Source organism: Lytechinus pictus, chromosome 18 (genome assembly GCF_037042905.1).
Source record: "Lytechinus pictus isolate F3 Inbred chromosome 18, Lp3.0, whole genome shotgun sequence".
Lineage (NCBI taxonomy): Eukaryota > Metazoa > Echinodermata > Echinoidea > Temnopleuroida > Toxopneustidae > Lytechinus > Lytechinus pictus.
In genome coordinates this window covers 18,289,886-18,317,717 of record NC_087262.1, presented here as the reverse complement: position 1 = coordinate 18,317,717, position 27,832 = coordinate 18,289,886, and the positions used below count along the sequence as shown (strand labels likewise).

At 34.2% G+C, this 27,832-nt stretch overlaps 2 protein-coding genes across 3 annotated transcripts; one reads left to right on the top strand and one right to left on the bottom strand.

The window, feature by feature from the left end:
- LOC135157557 (trichohyalin-like) lies at positions 1-5,775 on the bottom strand. 2 transcript variants are annotated; one of them, XM_064113561.1, is made up of 5 exons: positions 5,712-5,775; positions 4,956-5,269; positions 2,793-3,285; positions 2,357-2,425; positions 1-2,021 (listed from the first exon to the last, which is right to left on the bottom strand). In XM_064113561.1, exons 3-5 carry the CDS (start codon positions 3,277-3,279, stop codon positions 1,624-1,626), a joined length of 954 nt encoding a protein of 317 aa, XP_063969631.1. In that variant the 5' UTR covers positions 3,280-3,285; positions 4,956-5,269; positions 5,712-5,775; the 3' UTR covers positions 1-1,623. The 2 variants fall into 2 exon arrangements, with proteins under 2 accessions (XP_063969631.1, XP_063969632.1); XM_064113562.1 differs by lacking the exon at positions 5,712-5,775 and having other exon boundaries at positions 2,793-5,231.
- Positions 5,125-27,708, top strand: LOC129282176 (palmitoyltransferase ZDHHC6-like). Its single transcript, XM_064113560.1, has 10 exons — positions 5,125-5,447; positions 8,253-8,532; positions 9,067-9,158; positions 9,867-10,032; positions 11,512-11,655; positions 12,030-12,083; positions 13,525-13,683; positions 15,085-15,126; positions 22,106-22,251; positions 23,173-27,708. Exons 2-10 carry the CDS (start codon positions 8,284-8,286, stop codon positions 23,345-23,347), a joined length of 1,227 nt encoding a protein of 408 aa, XP_063969630.1. The 5' UTR covers positions 5,125-5,447; positions 8,253-8,283; the 3' UTR covers positions 23,348-27,708.
- Positions 27,709-27,832: the final 124 nt, after the last annotated feature.

The window sequence follows — 27,832 nt, the reverse complement described above, 5'->3', positions numbered from 1 at the left end:
TATACCAAACAAATTATTTATTATTCAGAGAATAATGAACACGTACATAAAAAGTAAAACATAAAAGTGCAATATTTGCATAATGCATTCACAAAGTGCAATTTTCTTTACATAGTAACTGAAAAGTTATAAAATATACCACAATTATGTCCTGAGTTTAAATTAGTTGGCACTATCGAAAGGCAGACTTTGGTAACGTTTTATTGCCAATATACAGTTTCTTTCTTAATAAATACAAAGAAAAGGGGGGAAAAGTTTTTGAAAAGTACTGCAAATGCAATGATGACAAACAAAAATGTAGACATGTGTGATAAAATAGCAAATAGACTTTGAAACTTTGTGTGAATGCATATGTATATAACCCATCTTATACATGTAATTGCAAGATAACAAGTACTGACAAAAACAAACAGTTAAAAAATATAATACTTTACACTTTCAAGTTGTGACTCAACTTTCTTTGGCAATATCACATTGGTACAAAATGAGGGTTGGCAGCGTTTGATATAGATCTTATTTAAGAACAATAAAACATAGTCATTTGAAAGGTATGTATATAATAGAAGATCAAAATAAAAATGGAATGTTTATATATATATACTGTATATGTACAAAAGTTCACATGTAGAAATGTGTGCTTAAATAGCAAACAGACTTTGTAACTTTGTGTGAATGCATATACCTGTTTTATACATGTACAGAAATTGCAAGATAACAAGTACTAACAAAAAGAGCAGTTAAAAAATATAATACTTTACACTTTCAAGTTGTGACTCAACTTTCTTTGGCAATATCAAATTGGTACAAAATGAGGGCTGGCAGCATTTGATATAGATCTTATTTAAGAACAATAAAACAGTCATTCGAAAAGGTATGTATATAATAGAAGACAAAATAAAAATGGAATGTTTATATATACTGTAGATGTACAAAAGTTCACATGTAGAAATGTGTGCTTAAATAGCAAATAGACTTTGTAACTTTGTGTGAATGCATATGTATATAACCTGTTTTATACATGTACAGTAATTGCAAGATAACAGGTACTGACAAAAATGAGCAGTAAAAAGATATAATACTTTACACTTTCAAGTTGTGACTCAACTTTCTTTGGCAATATCAAATTGGTACAAAATGAGGGTTGGCAGCGGTTGATATAGATCTTATTTAAGAACAACAATAAAACATAGTCCATTCAAAAGTTATGCATAGAATAGAAGAAAAAATAAAAATGAATGTTTATATACAGATGTACAAAAGTTCCAATAGCAAGTAAATGGTTACTTGATGTAAAAAAGAACTACATAAAAACAAAGTTATATGTTTATAAAAATCTATAAGTGCTAAGAACAAAAAGTACTAACATCTACAATTTACATGTAAATTCCCTTGCCCTTGGCAATGATTCTGGCAGCACTGAGATGGATGGCTAAGTAAAAACAAGGGTTTCAGCATGGCAAGAGTACAGGTGAATGATATGCAGCAACAAGTACTGAGGAAAGAAATTGTGATGAACAAAAATCCTGAAAAGTGTCATCTCATATGACAAATACATGTTTACCACCGTGGGAATTCCAAACACACACACTCCTCCACTTGAAGAATGCATTATGTTTGTAACAATTACAGTGGAGTGTAATCGTGATTGTAGGGCCAGGAATTTGGAGACCGCTCTGGACCGGACTGGGAGTTGTTTCCCTGTTGCTGCCACATTGAAGTTGACGACTGCCGCATACCAGCCATTAAGGCCTGAAGCATTTGGAGTTGATGCTGTCTATCACGTTCTTTTTCTTGCTCTCTATGCTCCCTCTCTTCTCTTCTCCTCCTCTCCTTCTCCTCTAGTTTTTTTTCTTCAGTACGCTGTGCCTTCATTAGGAGCTCACGCTCCCACTCCATTTGGCGCTGCATGAACCGATCCTCCCTAGCATTGAAGGCATTTGTACTGTCCTCCTCCAGTGTCTTTATCTCCTTGGCTATCAGTCCGAAGGACTCCTGCAGCTTTGATTTCTTCCGCTTTTCCCCTGTTATGAAGTAGGTAGTATAAAATACATCGTAAATAAAAAAAAATCAATCAAATGTGATAGCGGTAAGAAAGGTATACAATCATTTTATTTCTTTCAACTTGTTACACACATACTTTTCTGTATTTGACATAAGGCATGCAATATCACACTTCTAATAGCTAATACAACAAATCAAGTGAGAAAACCTTGAGTTGCAAAAAAAAATCATACTGCATGAAAGCAACATCAACGGGATGTAAAAGGCCCCTTTTCTTGAAAATTTGCTGAATCGAATTCAAATATCATATGAACTATAAATAAGCAAATGTATGGAAACAATCTGTTTATATTACCAGTTGCCTTACGTCCATTAGCAGATGATGTTGAAGGTCCCTCTAGATCCTCCGGTGGAAAATTGCCAACTAAAGAAAATGAGGGATAGAAAAGCGATTACAATAAGTGACTACAATAATAAACATTTCATTTTTATGCATAAAATGAAGGGGAACTAATTTTTATGTTGTTATGTGTCACTGAAGTAAAAACATTTTAAAACAAAGGCTAACTTTCAATACATTTTTATTTTATTAAATTCAAATCAGTTCCTTTCATATTACTCAGTATAAAATGATACATCAAGACAATATAATGATACCAATAATGTTTATTTTAAATGCTCACACTGAGAGGGTAAGAGCCAAAAAGGATTAGTCTTTATAATTACACATGTATATACAAATAAACATGTATATGTGATTACAAATGAAAAAAGGAAGAGGAATCCTTTACCCAATTCTGTTGGTGCTTCCACATCATTTTCCTCCAGTTCATCATCCGTTATACTTCTATCTTCTTCGGCTCCATCCTCCTCCTCCTCTCTCGGCAGTGAATCAGAGTCCACCGAGTCTAGCGACTCAGATTGATCCTCCTCCTCTGGTTGCGACGCCAGAATGGCAACTGGTGCAGTCTCTGGTCTGCCCCCAAAGATCTCCTGCAGTTCGCTATAGAATTTACATGTAATTCTCCCCCTGCCTGATCGATTGTTATTGTCCTCCGTCTTTCGGAAGGACGCTCTTAGTTGTTTAATTTTCCGCTTGATTTGGTCCTCTGCCCTTTCGAACCCCCTTTCTTTCATCAATTGGCATATCTTACGAAATACCGTTTTGTTCCTTACTGTGCCATCCATCTGTTCTTGAATGTTTTTCTCCCGCCAAATATTCAGGAGGCACAGCGTCTCCACATCTTCCCACAGACTCCCTCTCCCTGTTGGTGCCATTTTGATCTAAAATGAGAGAACAAATACAAATACAAATTAATAATGGTAACCACAAAGATTACGATGTGGTAAAATTATTATATAAAATTATGTGTAACATCTATTAATCACCTTTTAGGATTTTTGATCTTGTCAACAACTTCTCTTGTCAGGGGACAGTTGACATGAATATCATCAAAAATTCAAATTTAATGATTCAGATTGATCGACCACCTAGATATATGAAGGCCCTTCTCCCCCTGCTATGTAACATTTGATGATCGATGGACAAATTATTCCGCTAAAGTTCCATATGTACCCATCACTAAAATTGAATAAAACAATTGAAAAATATGGGTATGACTTAGAATGACATAACTAATATAAATAAAGTATACAAAATATGGGAAATCACTTTCTAAAATAACTATCTAGAAATCCATATAGTATACAAAATATGGGAAATAATATTCTAAAAATCTATCAAGTCCATCAAGATAAACTCCTACAGCTCGGCAACTAACACGTGGCCAGCCGCTGATCTCTGAATACCGGTGGAAGAAGAACTTATTCATACTTTATTTACAAGTTTCTTTTGTTATCATATCACGTGTTAATCTGTTAATGTATACAATTTTTAATACAATTTGCTTCTAGTGATAATTTTAGAGACGGTTTAATGATCATTTAGAGATGGTAGGCCTAGAGTGTTAATTATAGAGACAGTTAATACTATAATAGTAAGGTACGCAGAGTCTGTTACAGCTAGGGTTAGGGTTCGCAGACCCCGGCGTCCATCCTAGAGTACGCGGCCTCCTGATGACTTTGGTTGGTTAGGGATAGGACTTCGAAGTTAGAGTTGTGTATATTATTGTACTGTAATCTGTATTAACATTGTTTTATGCACTCACCGCTAGAATCTACTTATTTTAGTCTACTTCTTTTTTGTGGGGATTTTACAGGCAGACACTATTTTATATGTAGATCTAGACCCTACTCATTTGTTTCAATGTCTAGCGACATATTTCATGTCCAATTTCTGACTATGTGCGACTCCGACTGAGTGGATTATTGGCATTTGAAATAATTAATGGCAATTGTCTAGTTTCATGTCTCATGGCCTGGCCTGCCCCTGGCCATGCCTTCAAAATCAAAGTTAAATACTTCATCAAGTTCATGCCTCATGATCATGATGACTTTGTTTGAGGCATAAGATGATGTATTAACTCTGACAGTCTGACTCCGAGTCTGATGATGATGAGTCATAATTTCATAATCATATGAGAAAAATTATGACGGCTCATGATGTATGGCACTCCTGTCCAGGCTATTGTTTTTAGTCTGTCTATTAGTATTGATAAATTATCATCGCCAACAAAAAAATAATGATCATTCTTCAGATGGTGCAATCACAGTAGCGATGTATTTAAAAACATCGAAATAAACAGGAAATGATCAGACGATCGAAAATCATAATTCCCAAACCCACAGAAATATAGGGATGGGACTGAATTACAAGTCACCATCACTCATCAGTTCTGTTCGGAGAAAATACCAGGAATAAACGGTTTAAACTTTTAGCCCACCAGTACAGAATATGTCGTGTCTTAGTGCAGGCTGCTGGATATGAGGAAATTAAAATTTAAAGCAATAAATGATGAAAAACAATGTAATTTTACGCTCGGGGCGAGGCTTACCTATAATATATACTGCATGCCTGGTCCAAATGGCAAAAGCGCGCCCGGCCGATGCATTGTTGATGATGACAGGTCGCGTCACTTCCGCTTATAAGCCGGCGCCGAGTCCACTTTGGTGTTACACCTACCGATTGCGGGACTGAGTCCGGACTCGGGCCGGCCTCAAACCACATCCAGAGGTGGACTGAGTCCACCTGGCCTCAGTCCGGCCTCAGTCCGGCTTTTCAAAAAAAGTTGATGTTACACATACGTCGAGCCGCCTCCGGGGCCGGCCTCAGTCCACTTGCAAACGTATGTGTAACAGGGGTCTTAGGCTACGTCTCGTCTGCTCTTTTTACCGATAGTATCGATATCAATGTATTCTAGTTAGGAAGCCTTTCGAGAAACAGGTTTAGTAAGATTGGAACTAACTCCGTGCTTGGTGGATAAAGATATGACTAACTTGTCCATGTGTTGAGAAACGGGCCCCTGATTTTTGGCAAAAAAAGAGAGGTAAAATCTGTGTTTATGTTTTACTTTTTCAGGTGGAAAACTATCGTTTTCAATTAATGTACTAGGGTCCTACTAGGAAAATGAATTTCGGAAGTATTATTTGATTACGATTAAACGATTCGGGAGATTTTCTGAGACTGAAAATAATGGACGTGATAGAAAACACTTCTCATTGTCCCATATACTGAAAAATGTGTGGGTGTGGTGTGCAAAGTTGAATTGAAAATGAAGCCGCTAGGCCGATTAGCATTGGCCTAGCTAGACCAAAAGCTTCGGTCTCTGTTATGTTGGTCGTTCAGCTGAACTCCGTTGGCTTCACTCACCAAATACAGAGACCGAAGTTATAGCGCGATCTGTACAGGGGACTCAAGAGTCAATGGCCATATGTTTATGTGTATTAAGTTCGGATAAAACAGGGCAGTGAAGTTGCGCAACAGCCGAGGTAAGTCACTGTTTTTGTTCCATTTAACTTGATTTTCCCCGTTTTTTGGCAATTAATGCCAAGAGGGAATACTAATTTGCATTTCGGTCGCATTAATTTTCAAAAGTTTTTTTCATTAAAGACAAAAATTGAAGAGCCCCGACGGGGGGGATTTTGCATTGTAAGTCCCCTAATGGTGGCTGCACGATAGCGAGCCGTCTGTGTATGAGGAGAAATTTAAAAAATAAAAAAATGTTTAAAAAAAACTCGAAACAGACGGCTGCCAGCTGTCTATGGCCTAGCCTGGAGGCTTCTGGGGAGTAAAAGTCATCTACTATACGTAGGCTTACTCCCGCATGAAGCCTGGGCCTGGGGATCATTCCTCTCTGTAGTGTAGAGGCTAGGATTTCCCACGGTTACAGCACTCCTAGTACCAATGAGGTCCATACAGCATGTATGGACCTCATACTAGGCGACAATGCGTTAAAAACAGGTTAGAAGTAGAACCGTTACTGTTTCCTGCACCCAAGTATGATATTACTCCCTAAATACAATTTTTTTTCCTCGTTTGTTTATCATTTATTAAAAGATTGCCCATTAAATATCATCTTATTTCTACTTAAAATTTAATAAAATAAAGGGAAACTTACATTTGAGTCCTTTTTCGATCTTTTCTTGGCAGTCAGTCCGGTCACCGTCAAGTGCGATCAAAGCGGTATGAAGCTGATTTTTAGATCACGTGATACGTGTAGTCATCACCTGATCTATCGACTATCCTTTTTTTAAGACCGCAACAATTATAAATTTTATTATAAATATATATAGAATAAATAATTGCATGATATTATATATATCTCTACAATTAAAAATATTTTGTGATATAAATTTAATATTTGACGTAAAAATCGCTATTTAACAAAATATTTATTAAAAAATAAAAAATCAAACAAAATAAAAACGCCTTGGACACAGTGCAAAAAACCTAACGATTTGGCCGCGTTGTTAACAACTATCGTAAGGGGCGCTCTATTTATAAATAAAAAAGAATGTACAGCTGTCTACCGCGACGTGGTTTGTCGCAAGATTTGGGACAAATCCGTGGGAATTCTTGAGAAAATACATCAAAAGAACTGGTGAGTACCGATTAAACATTATCAAAGTAGTAAATAGGTTATACATAACTTGTAGATATATGTTTTAAATTGATATTGATGCTTAGTTCCAAGCTAGGGCGGCCCAAATGTGCGTGAGTGGAGTCCCAGTTTATTAACACGGGTAAGTATTGGGGTGTCGCCTAGAGTGGGTTACAGTAGATCTAAATCACAGATTGTATAAATCGTTTTGAGCCCAAACTAATGTAAATGGGCCAAAACAATATTTCCCACCGAATTTGATATTTTTGATTAATTTTTTTCTCAATAAATAGTATGAAATTTAAAGAAATTTAAGAGCACGAGAGTTCACTTACCCAGTCTGTTATGGTCGCCATCTTGAAGTCTTTGTTATCGATACCTAGATACCACACGCGTGTATAGCCGCCAACTTAGATTTTAAAAATACTTGCATTGGCCGAAAATATTATACATCGTCAAATACTTGCATCGGTCGATAAATATCATAAACATTGGTTTTTTATATTTATCGACCGATGCAAGTATTTGACGATGTATAATATTTTTGGCCAATGCAAGTATTTTTTAAATCTAAGTTGGCGGCTATACACGCATGTGGTATCTAGGTATCAATAACAAAGACTTCAAGGTGGCGACCATAACAGACTGGGTAAGTGAACTATCGTGCTCTTAAATTTCTTTAAATTTCATACTATTTATTGAGAAAAAAATTAATCAAAAATATCAAATTCGGGGGGAAATATTGTTTTGGCCCATTTTACGTTAGTTTGGGCTCAAAACGATTTATACAATCTGTGATTTAGATCTACTGTAACCGTGGGAAATCCTAGCCTCTACAGAGAGGAATGATCCCCAGGCCCAGGCTTCATGCGGGAATAAGCCTACGTATAGTAGATGACTTATACTCCCCAGAAGCCTCCAGGCTACATTGGCCTACCTTGATTATGTTTGAAATTGATTTTCTGATTCTTTAACATGTAATAAATCATGGCTAAACATCTGCATGCTTTTGAAATATAGTGCAGATTCTGCATTTTTATGGCCTTAGACCTAGACTAGAGCTAGGACCTGGCTAGGTCTATTTATTTGGTTTTCATCACTTTTCAGTTTTCACTTTTGGATTTGTTTTTTTTGTGTTGACTGTTGAATTTGGAACTGTAAAGTGTCCAAATATCGGAAATTTCTTTAGAGATTGTGATCAAATATTCATTGTATTTAGATCTATTTTTTTCTCTCCATCTATTAATGTAGGCATACTCGGATCTGGCAGACGCCATTCATCATGTGCTTCGGACCTCTACGCCCCCTGAGGCAGCTGTGCCACTGGGGCCCGTTCATTGCAATATTCCTCATGATCTACATCACAACCAATGCCGTTATCTGTGCGCTGGCTGTGTGGCCTCCGTTGAAAGAAGACCCTCTGAGTGTGATTCACTGTGCGATGCTGGTCATCTGGTGCATCACTATCTTCTATCACTACTTCTATGCAATGTTCCTTGGACCCGGCTTTGTCCCCAAAGGATGGAAACCAGTACGTACGGAAAACCATCTTATATCTCTTATGGGCCAAAGGATCATACCTTCTCTTCATTTTCACATTTAATGGGGGAATGAAACACTTGGGAAATGTTAGTGTGAAAAACAAATCTAAGATCAATAAGATCAATAGAAAATCTGAGAAAAATTGGATATATACCAAAATATGTGGTCCAGTGGTTAGAGCATTGGACTCATAATCGCGAGGTTGTGACTTGTGGGTTCGAATCCCCACTCTGCCATCGTCTCCACTTTGATAAAAAGGCCTGAGAGTAATATCTGTCATCTATAACTTAAGGTCAGCCATTATGACTGATTAACCTACCCGGTAGACGTAAAATGTTTCCTAGATAATTGGTTATATACCAGCTTTACGTTTACCAGCAAAATGCTGTCCTGTCAAATTCTTACAGGAGTTACCATAAACAAACAGAAGTTATGAGCATTAATTTTGAGAAAACTATTTGACTGATTACCTAAATGAATCTGTAGTTACATCAGTTTATCGTATCCATATTTTTCGTTTCAGGAGAAGAAAGAGGAAGAGAAATTCCTTCAATATTGTCAGTTTTGTGAAGGTTTCAAGGCACCCAGGGCTCACCATTGCAGGTATTGTAAAAGGTGAGCGACACAAGCGACTTCCAGGGTGCTTCGGTAGTGTGGATATTAATTCCTTGTGATGATGTCTCAGGGAAGAAATTTATATGGGGGCGATCCCCCCCCCCCCCTCCCGAAATGTTAAAAAAGCCCTGGAAACTAAAAAAGGAGCCATGGAAAATCTCCATTCATTGCAATGTTAAAGCTTATCCAATGTTGCGGATTTAGGCAGTAAAAAAAAAAATTTGCCTGTTAAATTTTAAGCGCATTTAAGGTTACTGAACTTACCATGAAATTGTCATTAGATATCGCCTATTACACCAAATTAACGCAAACTCTCCAAAATTTGTGACTTGTCACTCGTACAAAGAAGCATGATGACATATTCCCTGTCTTATAAAACCTACAATAGTTCAATGGAACAACCGTCCGAATTCCCTTAAAACATTTGATACATTGTACAAATTTCAAACAGCTCTTAAAACTTACTTATTCAAAATGTAGCTCAATTCAACAAAGTGAACTCAGTAAATCTTGTCATTTTCTGTATGTTCTGAAGCACATAGAGATACATGTATGTTGAATTGTGTGATAAACACTGTATAAAAGCTGACTATTATTAAAGCTGCCAATTAGTAAATGCATAGTTATCTCTGAAAATCCTGTTTATCACTTTTCATTTTGCTCTCATTAATAACTCTATCTTTCATTTTTCATTTTTTCTTCAAACAGATGTGTTATGAAGATGGACCATCACTGTCCGTGGATCAACACTTGCTGTGGTCACTTCAACCACGCCCACTTTACAAACTTCCTCATTTTTGCAGTACTTGGTTGTGGTCATGGAGCTATAGTGTGCATGTATACTCTCTATATACAAGTCTTTCAGATGGTACTGGTAGGTAGTGTGTTGTGGTGAAAAAGTAGTCTGTATTGACACATTAGACCAGTGAAAGGATAATTTGTCTAATTTGTATATGATTTTTGAAGAATAGCAATCTGACATTCCATCGTGTTTATATATCTTTTGTAGCTTTTTCAAGAGCTGAAAGCAATATTCTCATCAACTTTGATAGTAAATTTAATAACAGATATAAAAATAATAATAATATGTCCATTTATATAGCGCAGTTAGTGCATATACTCAACTGCACTTTGATACTTGGTATCATATTATTACCCCGGCTGTAGCTGAGCTGCCATATTAAAGGGCCTGGCAACTGACAAATCATGGGGAAATTGAATCAATACGACATTTGCAAAAGGCCAATTGACTTGCATAATATAATCCGTCCATCATGAGCGCCCGTCGGACTAATGCGATAAAATTCGGACAGCACACGAATTTGACCGATGGTTATTTACTTCGGGTCGTTGCAGTTCTAGCTTCCAACAATCCCAATTCCTAGACTCATAGCAGGTCTCTTGATTGTTAAAGCAAAATAAATAACCTCTGTGGAGTTACATGTTTCAAAGTGAAAACATGCAGTTTACTTCTAGTTGGTTAGTCTACTAAATATTGCTCTCCTAAGATTAGACCTCCCAGACACGATGGCGTCTATTACGTAACACCCCAGGCATGCAGCCGAGTGAAAGACTTGAATCCCTTCTCTGTTTTTTTTTATTAGCCTTGATTTCCCCATGATTTGTCAATGTAAAGTCGCTTTAATAGCGCTAAAGTGTTCAAGGAACCCATTCACCTCACCTGGGTCGAGTGCTGCACAATGTGGATAAATTTCCTGCCGAAGGAAATTACGCCATGGCTGGGATTCGAACCCACGACCCTCTGTTTCGAAGTCCGGAGACTAATCCACTGGGCCACAACGCTCCACTGATAATTGATATATCATATTTCTAAGGGTTTTGATTATAAATAGACATTATGTAATGCACCATATATTTCAAACATTCTCATATATGGTAAAGACACTATCTCACTCTCTATGACAAAAAATATGCAAAGGCAGAGGTTAAAACTGTTATTCGCTGTAATAACGAGTTAACTTGCTTCCTCTGATGTTACTTTATTACACTTGATTTTCGTTTTTTTTTCACAATTTCGGGATCAGTTAATTATCATCCAGTAATGTCTTTCAGAGTTGGCTGGCTCCACTGTTGTAACTGTATTACAGTCATTTCTATTCCTTTTCACAATTTTGGGATCAGCAAAATATTAATTCCCAACAAAAGCTGAAGATTATATGCCGTTGATTTAAAAAACAATTTCATGCTCATTCATGATAAAAATCAAGTGTACCGGTATTTTTTTTTGGGGGGGGGGCCGTAGGGGTGTGGGATAATTTCTCATTTCTAGTAAGACATATAAATGTGATTTAAATATGAATTTAAAGTAATCTTTGATTTTTCTTTTGCACAGTATCCTCGTAGACGATACACGATGGAATCTCTTCAAAATTCACCTTATCTTACATTTGGTTTTGTACATCTTATATGTGCCATCTTAGCTGTTGGTTTTGCCCTTGGGGTTTGTGTAGCAGTTGGAGTATTATTCTTTATTCAGGTAATGTGATGCATTACTAACATATTGTGAATTATCCCTATTTCAAAACAATATGTCACATTTTCTTTAAAATGGTTGATATTTTATTCTTTTAATTGGATTTAATGTGTACAAAAACAACCCCTCTTGATATCGTTTCATATGGCATTTTCTTGCTCTGAGAATTTTTTTTTTAATGAGAGAGGCAATGTACTAAGTTGAAGTGAACACTGTTTGATAGTTTGGGGGTGATCATGGTTTTTGTTTAGTTGTTTATGCATTGTATTGTTACATTTTGTATTTACAGGATTATCATTTCATTGCTGTCCATTGAAATTCATTTTAAGAGATTGGCCTTAGATGCTCATGTTTGATATTATTATTCTCCTTTGCAGATGAAATCTATTCTTAAAAATGAGACAGGCATTGAGTCTTGGATAAAAACAAAGGTTAGTTCATGGGTACTTCCTTACAAATGCTCTGTCACATCGTTCCGTGCAAGCTTTGTGGGTGAGTTGCGGGTGATTGCCCGCAACAAAGTTTTGAGCATGTTCAAAACTTTTCTGCGTGCGAATCAGACTTGTGTGTGCTTCTGTGGGCAACTGCGTCTGAGATAATGTCAATGCAGCTGACCTTAGGTTTAGGGTCGCTGGTCATTCCAAACGCTAATTCTACAAATATTTCACATCAAAATGTCCTTTTTTTTTCTTTGTTCAGCAATGTTCATGAAATTTGGCACTCCCATAATCCTTTGGTGAAAATGTTCTACCCAAAAGTTTTATTGTGTTGAAAAACTGTGTTGCCGTGGTTACAACTTATTTTAGCATTTCAATTAGGGTTAAATCTTTCAGTTTATCAATTCTTCGTGATCTGAGCGAAGCTCATGAGACCAGGCAAATACATTTTAAGTATATATATGAATCATTTGCATTGATCCTCTACTTTGATTTCTTAACCATGCAAATTCTATTTAGAAATGGGCAAAGTTTTCATATTTTCATTTCATGCTCAAGAAATCAGTCATATCTTGCTAAATATGTTTCTCCACGTCCTTTCATCCATCGCTAGTCAAACTTAATTCTGTGGGTTATATTCTGCTAATTAAAACTAGGTTCAGCCCTGGTCCAAACTAGAATTAATTTCCCATAGACTCATGTGTTAAAGGGGCACTTAAAAAAAAAATCATAAAAATAAGGAGGAAATTTGAGGGTTGAATGTTTACTACCATTGGATAGGATATATGTCTGACATTCCATATCTGACCAGAAAAGGGTACCTTGACTGGCTCATTTTAAAAATAAAATGGCATTTATGAAGACTACACCTGACGGGATCAAATTCGTCACAAGAGAGAGTAAAATGGCCCTAATTCTTCCGCCAGTAAAAAAATAGTTCCATAGTAGTGATATATCTTTCCAGTGTGGAGGAAGAAATTTCAGTAGGTACCCTCCCTAGAATCAGTGTTAGATTGTCAGTCATATTTATTCATTTTTGTCAATCAGCAATATCAAAATTTAAAAATTGAGAATGGGTTGGCTCGAATGAATATCTTTTGCCTGCCAGTTGTAATTAGGCCCGTGTAACCTTTTAAACTACACTTCTATGGAATGCTAGGCGTCATATTTCTTCTATATATTTGGCATTTATGATGTATCAATTAATTCATCAAAATTCATTATAATTTTGTATTCACTTATTCTTCCTATTTCACAACTCTGTTAATTTTTGACATTTTTTTACAGCAGGATAAGAATAATTTTTGATTGGTGAATGAGTTGACAAGTGGCACTTCATAAAAGTGTGGTCTATTATTAACCAAACATAACTACCAGAATACCACCCTATGTTGTCAAATGTGTTTCTCGTCCTTGTCTTTACATCATTCATTAGGCAAACTCAAGACACAGGCGTTTTGGAAAAAACTTTGTCTATCCATATCATCTTGGCTGGAAGAAAAACTTGATGGAAGTATTTACATTACGTGGTGTTCCAAAGGGAGATGGGTTTACTTGGTCTGTCATGGAGGGGTGTGATCAATATACATTAACAGTGAGTAATCAAGGAAAAGCAATGTTTGAAATTTGTTGCCAATGGCCCTTATCCTGTAGTCGGGTTTAACTTAGACCACGGTCTAACTCTGCTAAAATTATGGGGAGCCAAACATTCTGTTTATATTGTATATTTCTTATGTTTACTATTTTAATTCCTTTTGCTTTCATAGTGAAGAAAAATATTTCAAAATACTTCAGTTATCATTCCCAGACAATTTGGGCGTCATATGAGTTAATAAATTGGATGTGTAATCTTAGGGATTTGTGCCCCAATAGGCTCTCCATAGTTAAACCACAACTTTCAACAAGGGTTTAATTTAAACCAGAGTCCAGCATACAGGCCTTTGTGTTTAACAGTCATTTTGCTCTTCTTCATGCTTTCTTTGATGTTTGGCCGAACTGTATTTGAGATTTAAAAAGAGTCATGTCCAGGACTTTATAGTGGCTTTCCAGACCACAAATTGTTTTTTTTTTAAAGAGAGATTTTAGAGGATTTAAAGGGAAAGATGTGAAGCTGGATTCCTGTCTGGATATTGGAGGACTAAAAGATAAAATTAAGATTTTGATCAAAATTTTCACAAGTAATTGCAGCCAGAACTTGCTTAGATGTCAAGGCACTTGCCCAAGTAAATTAATATTGATATAGTGTTACTGCTTGTGAATGTGCAAAACATTGCATAGGAAACTTAGAAGTTAGATGAATAAGAAAATTATCTTTAAAGGACAAGTCCACCTCAACAAAAAGTTGATTTGAATAAAAAGAGAAAAAATCAACAAGCATAACACTGAAAATTTCATCAAAATCGGATGTTAAATAAGAAAGTTATGACATTTTAAAGTTTCGCTTAATTTAAAAAAACAGTTATATGCACATCCTGGTCTGTATGCAAATGAGGAGACTGATGACGTCATCCACTCACTATTTCTTTTGTATTTTATTATAGGAAATATGAAATATTCTAATTTTCTCCTCATTGTCAAGTGATACAACGATTAATTCCTCCCTGAACATGTGGAATTAGCTTTGTTTAATACTATATGGTTCAGTCAAGTTGGTCCTTATTGTCAAATCTATAGAAAATGAAATATTGTATAATTCAAACAATAAAAAACAAACGAAATAGTGAGTGATTGACATCATCGACAGACTCACCTTGTTGTGTATATCACTGTTTTGTCAAAAATAAGCGAAACTTTAAAATGTCAAAACTTTCTTATTCAACATCCGATTTTGATGAAATTTTCAGCATTATGCAAGTTTGAATTTTCTATATTTATTCAAGTCAGCATTTTCCTGGGGTGGACTTGACCTTTAAGGTTGGGAGATATTGTTTCGCATAACTCATGACTCTTTTCTATTGCTGTGAAGCTTAGTATTGATGTTCTTGTTTCTTTGCAGCGAGAACAATTGGCACAAAAGGCTGAGAAGAAGCATCGTTTGGTGAGTACAGTATGGCGATGACTTTGTCTTGTAATTTTGTTAATGTTTACCAGAATTTGTTTATTTCAAAAGACAAAGAAGCAGAGCTTGGTAGTATGCATATAGTAAATATGCATTATTATGATGGTACAAGACTTTGCATGAGGTAGAATAGAGCCTTTCTCTTTCACCAAATTTGAAATCTTTGTTGACTGAATAGGAGTAATCCTTGTTTGTGTTATACACAGAAAATGGTCAAGAAATAACAAAGTTCTGGTTATTTGAAATAAGGCTTGAATTTTCATAATTTCATTAAATAAACTGTTTTCACCGGTTTCCCACAGAAGCTATCGCATGGTTAACAAAAGACTTAAAGGTATTGTTTAACTTTGTGAGCAGCCGATTTAAAAAATTCTCAAACCAAGATGAAACATGTGTACAAGTGCATGTATTAGAACTAATAAACCCTGAAAGCAACCATTATTGAGAATGAAAAGCTAAAACTACAAGGCAAACCCCGATTTTGTAAATAGGCGTCTTATAGACGCCTAAATAGTACACATAAGTGTATGGGATGAAATTAAGATGGTGTTTTCTGTCACTTTATATTTCAATTTTTGAAGCACTAAATAATTATTTTCAAACACAATTTTTTCTGGGCTTCATTTTTGTAACATATCACAGACACAGGTGACAAGTGTGACCTTCTAGCTCAGATTTTTTAAAAGTCAAACCAATGTTAACCAATCACTTTAATGCATGGCTGATCGTAAACAAAACGGAGTGTTGAGTGAGTTTGAACTGTAAAACCTCTAAAAGCCTGTAAAACCTCTTCATTTTATGAAATTATTGAAATTTATGGCACGCTCATAGGGAATCAATTAAATATATATTTCACTTGAAAAAAATATGTTTCTCTTCCACTAAACCATTTCACTCAAAGAAATGTATATTTCACTTTTAAAAATGTATTCCACTTTATAAAAAAATATATTTCACTTACAAAAAAAAAAAATATTTCACTTTTCCCAAAAAATATATTTCACTTTTCAAAAAAATATATTTCACTTTTCAAAAAAATATATTTCACTTTTCAAAAAAATATATTTCACTTTTCAAAAAAATATATTTCACTTTTCAAAAAAATATATTTCACTTTTCAAAAAAATATATTTCACTTTTCAAAAAAATATATTTCACTTTTCAAAAAAATATATTTCACTTTTCAAAAAAAATATATTTCACTTTTAAAAAAGATATGTTTCATTTTTCCAAAAAAATATATTTCACTTTTCAGAAAAATATATTTCACTTTTCAAAAAAATATATTTCACTTTTCAAAAAAAATATATTTCACTTTTCAAAAAATATGTTTCATTTTTTCAAAAAAATAAAAATGTAAAATTCATCTATCTATCTATCTACCTACATGATATATCTATCTATCTATCTCTCTGCCTAATATATATCTATCTGTTTAAATATGTCTATCTTTCTATCTATCTATCCATCTATCTGTTTATTTATCTATCTCTCTGCCTAATATACATCTATCTGTTTAAATATGTCTATCTTTCTATCTATCCATCTATCTGTCTATTTATTTATCTATCTCTCGAACTACTTATTTTTCTATCTATCTGTCTAACAATTATCTGTTTAAATATGTCTGTCTATCTATATATCTAAAAATCTATCTACCTGTCTGTCTCTTTATCTATTTATCTATCTAATGATTTATCCGGCTGTTTAAATGTCTGTATATCTGTCTTTCTATCTATCTGCCTATTTATCGTTATCTATCTATCTATCTATCTATCTTATGTCTATCTGTTCAAAATATGTATGTCTATCTGTTTTTTAATATAATATCTATTGATCTGTTTAAATAATTATGTCTGTTTATTTGTCTGTTTATCTATTTAATATTTATCTATTAAATCTGTTTAATATGTTAATCAATATGTCTATCTGTGAATAAATATATCGATCTATTTTCTCTCTATCTATATATCTATCCATCTATAATAATAATAATATAGGGTATTTATATTGCGCACATATCCACCTTGTTAGGTGCTCAAGGCGCTCCTATATTACCCGGCTAAGCTAAGCGTTCATAGGGCACACAGCTTTTTAAGGAATTACTTCCTACCGGTACCCATTTTCCTCACCTGGGTTGAGTGCAGCACATTGTGGATCAGTTTCTTGCCGAAGGAAATTACGCCATGGCTGGGATTCGAACCCACGACCCTCTGTTTCAAAGTCCGAAGACTAATCCACTGGGCCACAACGCTCCACTATCTATCTATCTATCTATCTATCTGTCTATCTTTGTATGTATACCTATGTATCTAGCTGTCTCTGAATCTATGTGTATATCAAATATAATATCATAATCACCGTTATCATCATCATCATATTTGCCATCAATCATTAGCAGCATCATCCTCCTCATCATCATATTTTTTATCGTCAATCAATATCTAACTAATGTCCATCTGTCTATCTATCTAATACCTATTCATCTGTTTATATCTATCTATCTATCTATCTGTCTATTAATATATCCACCTATCATTTATCTCTCCATCCATCTATCTAGTATCTATTATCTATCTTTCTTATATGTATCTGTTTAAATATGTATGTCTGTCTATTTATCTTTCATATTTATATCCACTCATTTGTTTAAATAGTTATGTCTGTTTATTTATCTACGAGAGACCACCTAGTTTTACTTGTTACATTTTAAATCTGAGAGAAAAACAAATCATTTCACTTTTGGTGGATAACACATACGGCTGCTCTATGATTAGACCGTACGTAAATTTCATTCCTCACGTAAAAATCCATTCCTCTCGCTACGAAAAACATTTCACTCCTGTTGCAAAATTCATTTCACTCAATTGCAGAAAAATACGTTCCTCTTTTTTCTCGGCCTGTAGGCGGCGCGCACAGAGATGGCCAATTTTCGCTGTGCTGAGGGGAGAAATCATGAATGCGGTTGCAATACACAAAATAACTAGTATATGGGAATACCAGCGAACCCAATTGCATCACTTTCCCACGTGCACGAGAATGCACCACGAGGTGGACCCATAAACACAAATACAAACACAATAGCCAGTGCAATCAGCTGTTGCATTTGGCCCTATGATCAATCGCTAACCTTTGTAGGCATTAGGCATGAATGCTTTATACATACACTATCTACGGAGCTGAATGGTCAAGGTATAAGTGTTGAAATTTCCCTTTTCTCCATTCTGTCTGTCTTTTACTTCATTGACATACGATAGTCGTAATGATTGATGAAATGAAGCTTACAAAAAGCTACATTTCACTGGTCAACCCACTTGTACCTGCACCGCAAAACCAAATTCTCTCCATTTTGTCTGAGACATGAAGGGGGGGGGGGTGTTCACCATCTTTAGAACAGACATAAAAAGTGAGTATACGGGACTGAAGTTGGGTGATGACGTCATCGCTCAACCCGAAAATGTTGGTGTTAGCCATGAGATATAACGCGTAATTAGAGATGTGTGACGTTAGCCGAGAATGTCCACCGAAAGCGATGATGTCATCACCCAACTTCAAGTCCCGTATACTCACTTTTTATGTCTGTTCTAAGGATGGTGACCCCCCATTCATGTCTCATACAAAATGGAGAGAATTTGGTTTTGCAGTGCAGGTACAAGCGAGTTGACCAGTGAAATGTAGCTTTTTGTAAGCTTCATTTCATCAATCATTACGATCATCGTATGTCAATGAAGTAAAAAAACAGACGGAAGGGAGAAAAGGGAAATTTCAACCTTGACCATTCAGCTCCGTAGATAGTGTATGTATAAAGTATTCATGCCTACATAACGTATAGCCAGACCGTGCTAAGGTTAGTGTGATTGATCGTAGGGCCGAATGCATCAGCTGATTGCACTGGCTATTGTGGATAATCAGCGATAAATTCAAACTTTACGATTTGTGTTTATGGGCCCACCTCGTGGTGCATTGTCCTCGTCCCACCAACAATGGTGTGCGCCGCCTACAGGCCGAGAAAAAAGAGGAACGTATTTTTTGCAATTGAGTGAAATGAATTTGCAACAAGAGTGAAATGTTTTACGTCGCGAGAGGAATGGATTTTTACGTGAGGAATGAATTTTACGTACAGTCTAATACGGCAGCCGCCGTCGTATGTGTTATCCAACAAAAGTGAAAGGATTTGTTTTCTCTCAGATTTAAAATGTAACAAGTGAAAAAGAAACTAGATTTTAATTCGTCGTGCGAACGAATTAGGTGGTCGGTCGTAGATAAACAGACATAATTATTTATACAAATTAGTGGATATAAGTATGAAAGATAAATAGACAGACAGATAGACATACATATTTTAACAGATACATATAAAAAAGATAGATAAATAGATAGATAGATCGATGGATGGAGAGATAAATGATAGGTGGATAGATCAATAGAAGATAGATATATATTAATAAAAGGGATTAATATATATAGATAGATATAAACAGATAAATATAGGTATTAGATAGATAGACAGATAGACATTAGATAGATATTGATTGACGATAAAAAATACGATGAGGAGGATGATGCTGATGATTGATGGCAAATATGATGATGATGAAAACGGTGATTATGATATTATATTTGATATACACATAGATTCAGAGACAGATAGATACATACGCAGATAGATAAACAGATGGATAGATATATAGATAGAGATAAAATAGATTGATATATTTATTGATAGATAGACAGATAGAATAACATTTTAAACAGATTTAATAGATAGATATTAAATAGATAAACAGACAAATAAACAGACATGATTCTTTGCACAGATCAATAGATATTAGATTGAAAGATAAAAGGTAGACATACAGATAGACATACATATTTTGAACAGATAGACTTAAGATAGATAGATAGATAGATAGATAGAAAAAAAAAATAGGCAGATAGATAGAAATTAAGACAGATATACAGACATTTAAACAGCCGGATAAATCATTAGATAGATAGATAGATTGAATGATAAATAAACAGATATAGACATATTAAAATAAATAAATAGATATTAGATAGATAGATAGATAAAGAGACAGATAGATAGATAGACAGACATATTTAAACAGATAATTGTTAGACAGTTTGATAGAAAAATAAATAGTTCGAGAGATAGATAGATAAATAGACAGACAGATAGATGGATGATAGATATATCATGTATAGGTAGATAGATAGATAGATGAATTTTACGTACGGTCTAATACGGCAGCCGCATGTGTTATCCAACAAAAGTGAAAGGATTTGTTTTCTCTCAAAATTAAAATGTAACAAGTGAAATGATTCTTTTCAAAAGTGAAACATATTTTTTTGGAAAAGTGAAATATATTATTTTTTGAAAAGTGAAATATATTTTTTTGAAAAGTGAAATATATTTTTTTGAAAAGTGAAATATATATTTTTTTGAAAAGTGAAATATATTTTTTTGAATAGTGAAATATATTTTTTTGAAAAGTGAAATATATTTTTTTTGAAAAGTGAAATATATTTTTTTTGAACAGTGAAATATATTTTTTTGAAAAGTGAAATATATTTTTTTGAAAAGTGAAATATATTTTTTTGAAAAGTGAAATATATTTTTTTTGAAAAGTGAAATATATTTTTTTTGAACAGTGAAATATATTTTTTTGAAAAGTGAAATATATTTTTTTGAAAAGTGAAATATATTTTTTTGAAAAGTGAAATATATTTTTTTGAAAAGTGAAATATATTTTTTTGAAAAGTGAAATATATTTTTTTGAAAAGTGAAATATAAATTTCTTTGAGTGAAATGGTTTAGTAGAAGAGAAACATATTTTTTTCAAGTGAAATATATATATAATTGTTTCCCTATGGGCGTGCCATAGAAATTCAAGCCTTATTTCAAATAACCAGAACTTTGTTATTTCTTGACCATTTTCTGTAATTGAGGTATCAAATTAAAGAGCAGATATTGAACTTTTAAAAAATGTGGTTTTCCTTTTGAAAGCCAGATACAACCTGCCAAATGACTTTTTGGTATCCCCTCTTCAAATTGTTTTTGCTCACTCATGCGTGAAGGAGAAATAATCTTAGTAATATCAGATGAAAGAGGAGATTCTAAGCTTTACATTGGCAGGTCATTTGTCTATTTTATGTGTGATTAAGTTATGATTAATCATCGCTAAATCTCGGTTTCGTTTTTTCTGGGACGCACTGTACAATAGTTTGGAATGGAATTTCTATAGGCTTGCTGGGGAAGTTTCAAATCAGAGGTACCGAGGTATTCTTATTTCATTGTGGCTGTGTCATGGACCAGTGATGGCCTGGTGGTTGAGTCGCTGAACAACAGTCAATAGATGAGAGGTTCAAATCCTGCTGGTTTCAAGATTTTTACCGAAAGCCAGAAATTGTACCTTCCATAGCTGGGAAGTTAGCGAAAATATGAATACGGTGAAGAAAAATCATTTTTTTCCTCCAGTATTCCATGAAAATGTGGAAACAATTATTTCAAGCAACGAGTAAAATCCCTGAGAAGCATATGCCTAACAATGATTCAAGCACATGCATTTGCAGCAGCAGTGTGCATTTAGCCAGGTATGGCTATGTGTATTGTCTCTGCATTTATTTTCCTAGTGCAATGAATTGAATCGTATATGATGTCACCCTATTATATAATTTGAATGTTTCATGTTCGATGAAACAAATGTTGCATGTGGCATTCAATGATTGGATATACATTTAAAATTGACTACATTTGAAAGAAAAACAGTTCAGCCTCCAATTGATTTGCGTACAACAAGCTAATTAGGTTTTATGCAACTTTAAGAATGTTCTATTTGCAAACAAGAATTGGTAAAAAAAGTAATGTTATATTACAAAGATGAAATACATATTATCAACCAACTTTAGTAGCAAATATATTCTGACATTTTGATATATTTTATTGTTTGATCAGGTGGAATATGAGGTCATAGATGACTACAGTGGTTATATCTGTACACTTTCTCATGGTCTTTGTACCCTGGTAAGAGTACCTCTATCAGATGAGCCAAGAATACCGGTAGAAATTGGTGATATCGTCATGGTTTCCAGATGGAAAAAGTGAGTATTTCCCTTGTCATTTCCTGTTTCAGTTATTTAAAATATTTTAAACTTCATTTTTTTCATTTCATTTAGAGTTTTTTCAGATCTGAGATTTGAATGCCTCCACATCACTTAAGACTTGTGCCATTTAGAATTTTGTATGGCTTTGCAGATGTTAAATGATGATAGTAATAATGATGATAATGATATGCAACAAATATGTAGCACTTAATGATACAATGTACAGTTACCAAGTAGGAATATATTACAATTTTATAATCTGATAAGTTCAGTTCAGTTCAATTTATTTATTTTGTCAGCATTAAAAATGATACAATATGTACAGGAATGACAGATAATATCAGAGAAAATTGGAAACTACAGAAAAGTTTATAAAAACTTGTGAGTAGTAGTTCCCAGTACATTGAATGATAATAATATTGAATGAAAAAAAAATGCACACACAGCATCAACAAACACCAGCAAACACACAGGGAAGGTGGGGCAGTAAATGTATGAGATTTCAGCAAGGAGAAAGGAAACAAATTATTTTGCATATTCATTTATATACATTCTTTTCAACTTAGATTTAAATGACGTAATTGTTGTTGAGTACTTAATTCTATTGGGGAGATTATTCCAAATGCGTGGGCCATAATGCCTTATTGAATTTAGGAGAATTTGTGTTTAAACCTTGGGATAATGAAATTTATTACTTGAGCGAGTATTGTGACAATAAACAGAATTATTTATTAAAGACATGCGGGATATATAAGTAGGAATTATGTTATGGGTAGTACAATTAAATTTATTGGTTGCTCAATACAAGTGATTGAAAGGCTCAGTGAGTCTGGCACAGTCTAGGATATTTAAATCAGTTTGTGTATAAACAGTTGTGAATGTAACGCGACATGAATCTCTGATGATATTCCTCTCTAGATATTGGTTATATGGTGACGTGGTGCTGGACGATGATGGAGACACCAAGAAACGTGTGCGGGGTTGGTTTCCTGCCAACTGTGCTCAAGAATTCAAGATTGAAGAAGATATGGAAGAGAGTACCAGTAATAGCCCATCAAATAACAAGGTCAAGCCCAAGTCTAAGGATGATTGAGTACATTTACTGTGGAGCGTTGTGGCCCAGTGGATTAGTCTTCTGACTTTGAAACAGAGGGTCGTGGGTTCCAATCCCAGCCATGGCGTAATTTCCTTCAGCAAGAAATTTATCCACATTGTGCTGCACTCAACCCAGGTGAGGTGAATGGGTAACCGGCAGGATTAATTCCTTGAATGCATGAGCGCTGAAAGGCAGCTCGAGCTAAAGCCGTGGTAATAATAATAATAACACGTGCCTCAGAATAGAATATTTCTAGATAGATGGCGCTATATAAATGCCTATTATGCCTATTATTATTATACAAAGTGGCAACCATTTCCTTGGTGCTACAGCGCTACTCTAAAAGCTGAACTTGCATCCCAAAGCTAAATCAGACCGTTACTAGGTAGATGAGAACTAACTTCTGAAGGTTTCCTTGGTGAAGAATGAATCAATATAGAGGATTCATGGTGCACCATGTATTCTTATCGAAGACAAGGTGTAAATGTGAAGCAGCTATGCTGATGGTTGAGAACTACTAATTTGGGAATCTCTGAGATTTCCAAGTAGGTATCTCAGATCCCAATGGACAATTGTTACCCGGGGCTTCAGATGAATCTGTTAGCATCTCTCATGGCCAAGGAGACATTGATACATTGTATGCAGAACAAGTTCCATGGATTCATCTTTGCCTTTTTAGTTCATGTGAAAATGGATGATGATCGCAACTAACCACTGATCAAGAAGTTAATGAATTAATACCAAATGGGGAGGGAATGTACAAAATGTACCTGTTTAAAGGTAAATAAAAGAAGTTGCAGTGAACACTGATTTCATGAGAAAGTCTGTAAGACCAAGGGTTATTGTCACTATTTCGTTCTAGATTTAGCTCTGTTACGGTTATATAAACTGAATTTTTGGAATAATGAAATTTAAGCTAAATTTAAGCTAAAAACAATCACAATGAAGATCGATAACACAGATAAGCACATGTGAGGACAATGCACTATTATTTTTTGGGGGGAAAAAGACAGATGTTTGGCTCAAATACCATGCTAATTTTGCTAAATTCTCAGCAGTTACACAATTTTTTCCAAAAAAGCCTTTGGCACATATTTTTCATTCATACATACAAACACTTGGGTGGTCAATTTATGTGGTTCTGAATTTATTTTGAAATCGTTACAACTGGCATTTATCTCTTAATATTTTATATTATGAAATTTCCCAGCATCACAAGCAATTTATGCAAAGTTTAGCCAGCCATGGCCGAATTATACTTGCCTCAGATGAGAAATTGTATTAAAAATGATTCATAAAGCCTCTCTTAATAGTTCATTCTATTAATAGGTGTACACATTGTACTATATATTTACTTTCTTTCATTTTTTTCCAAGTTTTTTCTATCCCGATTTGTACTTGAAAGAAAATGTTCTTCTCTTTTAAATCCCCCTTATTAATGACTATTTCTTATCAGAAAAATGTAAAGCCTTTAATGACACCGCTTGAAATGTCATAAAATGTCTTCCTATTTTGTCATAGTAAACAAGATATTTTTCTTTGTAGTTATTTGTAATATGTATTTATGTAATATTTTTATTCATGTTTTATTTCATATAGAATCTCAGCATCCTTAATGCAATCGTTTGTAATGTGGGCCCTGTTTTACAAAGAGTTATGATTGATCCAATCAACGTCAGTTATATGGAAATCCACCAGTGTCATAATATTTTCCTCAGAAAATTTCCACAATGTACTTTGTGAACAAAGAGAAGCACACTGAATTGTTAAGAAAGCGAATGTATGAATATACATATCTAGAGAATAATTTGAATAAACATGCATTTTAGAAGTTGACATTGCTGGCTTTCTATAGTTGTGGTTGATTGGATCACTCGCAACTCGTTGTAAGATGGGGCCCTATTTTTGTATTTGGATCAGGGAGTTGCTGGCAACTGTTGCATTGTGCAGCTTGTTTATTTTTTGTGTAAATTCTTGCATTGATGTGGTGCTGTGGGTCACAAGATCATTGTTTTAGAACGACCTATGAGAGATCAATAATATTTCAAGTTTTTTATGCCTGTTAAGTAAAATCAAACAATCACACATCAATCTTGACTTACTCCACAATGCGACAGATAGCATCACAGATAGCATCATACTGACTGCTGAGAGCACAGCTGTGCATAGTGCTTCATATTCATGTCACGTAAGGGTTTTTTTTTTTTTGGGGGGGGGTTACACAAGTGAATTTTAGAATGGCTCCCATGCCCAAAGCTCAATGTTGGCAAATTTGATATCTTTAGTAATTTCTGTATTGTCTTTGCTCAAATGAACTTTATCTTTGTTGAAATTTATATGTACATTTTCATTCTAGCTTCTTGTTAAAATTTATATGTACATTTTCATTCTAGCTGAGAACATAGTTATTATACATTAAGTGCCAATTCTCCAACTATTGGAGAGTGTATCGTTAATGTTTGTCATCTGGCAAATTTCCTTGATTTGATTGGCTAAGAAGCACAGATATCTGACTGTTACCATGGTAACTGCTGGATAAAACAAATGCTGTCTGATATTACATCTAACCTATAAGCGCTCACCAGAACTTTATCTTCAAATTATATGTAGATATACTTTTATAATTTAATAGTTATAAAAATGAAAATACATGTAGAATATTTTTATGTAAGAAGATTTTATCTTCTTTACTGTCATTTGCAACTTTTCTAGGTCTTGATATGAAGATACAGATTCGTCTTTCACTTTTCATTTTTGTTTGTGTTAGGTGTAGTAAAGTAAAAAAGTAGAAATTAATCCTACAAATCCATTGTATTGTTGGTGTATGGAGATATTAATGAAAATGATTAATGTAGTAGTTAATTCTGTCCACCAGTATTTGTCTTAATTTAGTATCATCAACATATAAATGTTGCCTGTGAGAACCCTTTAATTCTAATTTGACTGTTAAAGAACTTTTTATGATGTCGGTGTGCAATTTCATTCATCAAACAGCGGATAAGTTTTCTATGTTTATTTAGCAAAAGATGATCTTGTTTTTGCTGATAGTATTGGAAGTCCACTATATTTACCTGTGGTGTAACAGAAAAATGTTGAAAATATTCCGTCTCCTATTGACATTTGTATTCAAAACATTCAGGTAGGGAGAAAATGACGAGATGTTTTTAGGGAAAATGACAACTGCTATCCATCTTCTGTCTTTATTTTTCATAAAAATCATACTTTTGAAATATTTGGACTTTCTCTCAACTATAATGACTTTTTTGATAAATATTTTAGAAAGGAAACTTGTTGCTTATTCAGATTTCTAAAGCTTATCCCTTGCACTTTGATTCAAGTTGACTTCACATTCCTTTCCCATGTTACTATTGGAACAGTTTCAACATTTATTGAAAAGTCTATATACTGTTCTAATTGTTAAAAGGAGAAAGGAGACAAGCTTCCTGTTCATAAAGTACTCAGATGTGAAGCAGAGTGAAATTTGATCATATTTTATGTTTTCTGTGTTTTTAGTGCCTGGATATTCATAAATTCTCTAGGACCAAGTCTTCTATAACTTTATTTTGTATAAAAGTCAGTGTATTGTTCTTGATATACCTTTCAACAGGGCATTGAATGTGGAATTTTGTAAGTTAGAATTCTGCACATCAATCTTACTATAGTCTCTCAAATACAATTGTAGCTGGCTGCTACTCCTAAAAGGAGAGATGTTTAAGTTGTTAAGATACTTTTTAAGCTCTCCATGTGAGTAGAGCTCACTCACAAACAAAGTTATGAAAAGAAAATTATTTTGGAAGTTCTCAATTGAATTTCATTTTCAGCAGGGTTGCTTGAAGGTACCAGTAGTGGATCCAGAGGGCACATACCCTCCCCCATCCCACCAGCCAAAACTAAAGGGCCTCGCTTGTCAAATACTTTTTTTTTTGCTTCAGAAAACATGCCCCCCACCTAGTAAATCTTAGATCGATTACTGGCTGTATTGATTCTTAATAAATTGATGCATATTAATTGTTGGTTGCATGGAATGCTCTATTGGATTTACTTCAAATGCTTCTTGAAAAGTGACTTGCAAAAACTAGCCCAAATTTTTGAAGCAATTCTCCTCTGTAGCCTCTTGCTTTTGTTCAAGTTTTACCTGCTGTTATTATGCGATATGTTTGATTTCTGAAATATATATATTTTTTAATATTATGCCCTAATCAGTAAATACATCAGTAATTTTTTTATTCTTGCATAATTCTTAGTATAGGAAAATTAATTTGGTGAGAGGGAAATGAAAAATAGCTTAATTGCAAATATTTAATGTACATACATTTATGTATTTGCACTTGCTTAATAAATGCAATTTTTTAATGAAATGTCCTGTGTAATCTTTTTCGTTGTGGGCACACAGATATGGGGAATAACAACATATAACAAGAGGGGGGTCAAAAAGGGGAGAAAATGTTGAACAAATTTATAAGGTGCTTATCTTCAAAACGA

What these genes read in the sequence shown, in the direction of transcription:
- LOC135157557 (XM_064113561.1), bottom strand. Translation starts at nt 3,279, where the DNA reads ATGGCACCAACAGGGAGAGGGAGTCTGTGGGAAGATGTGGAGACGCTG. An exon ending in GGAAGCACCAACAGAATTGG is followed by an intron (nt 2,426 to 2,792) that starts GTAAAGGATTCC and finishes CATTTTCTTTAG; the next exon opens with TTGGCAATTTTCCACCGGAG. An exon ending in TAATGGACGTAAGGCAACTG is followed by an intron (nt 2,022 to 2,356) that starts GTAATATAAACA and finishes ACTTCATAACAG; the next exon opens with GGGAAAAGCGGAAGAAATCA.
- LOC129282176 (XM_064113560.1), top strand. Translation starts at nt 8,284, where the DNA reads ATGTGCTTCGGACCTCTACGCCCCCTGAGGCAGCTGTGCCACTGGGGC. An exon ending in CTGAGAAGAAGCATCGTTTG is followed by an intron (nt 15,127 to 22,105) that starts GTGAGTACAGTA and finishes TTGTTTGATCAG; the next exon opens with GTGGAATATGAGGTCATAGA. An exon ending in ATGGTTTCCAGATGGAAAAA is followed by an intron (nt 22,252 to 23,172) that starts GTGAGTATTTCC and finishes ATTCCTCTCTAG; the next exon opens with ATATTGGTTATATGGTGACG.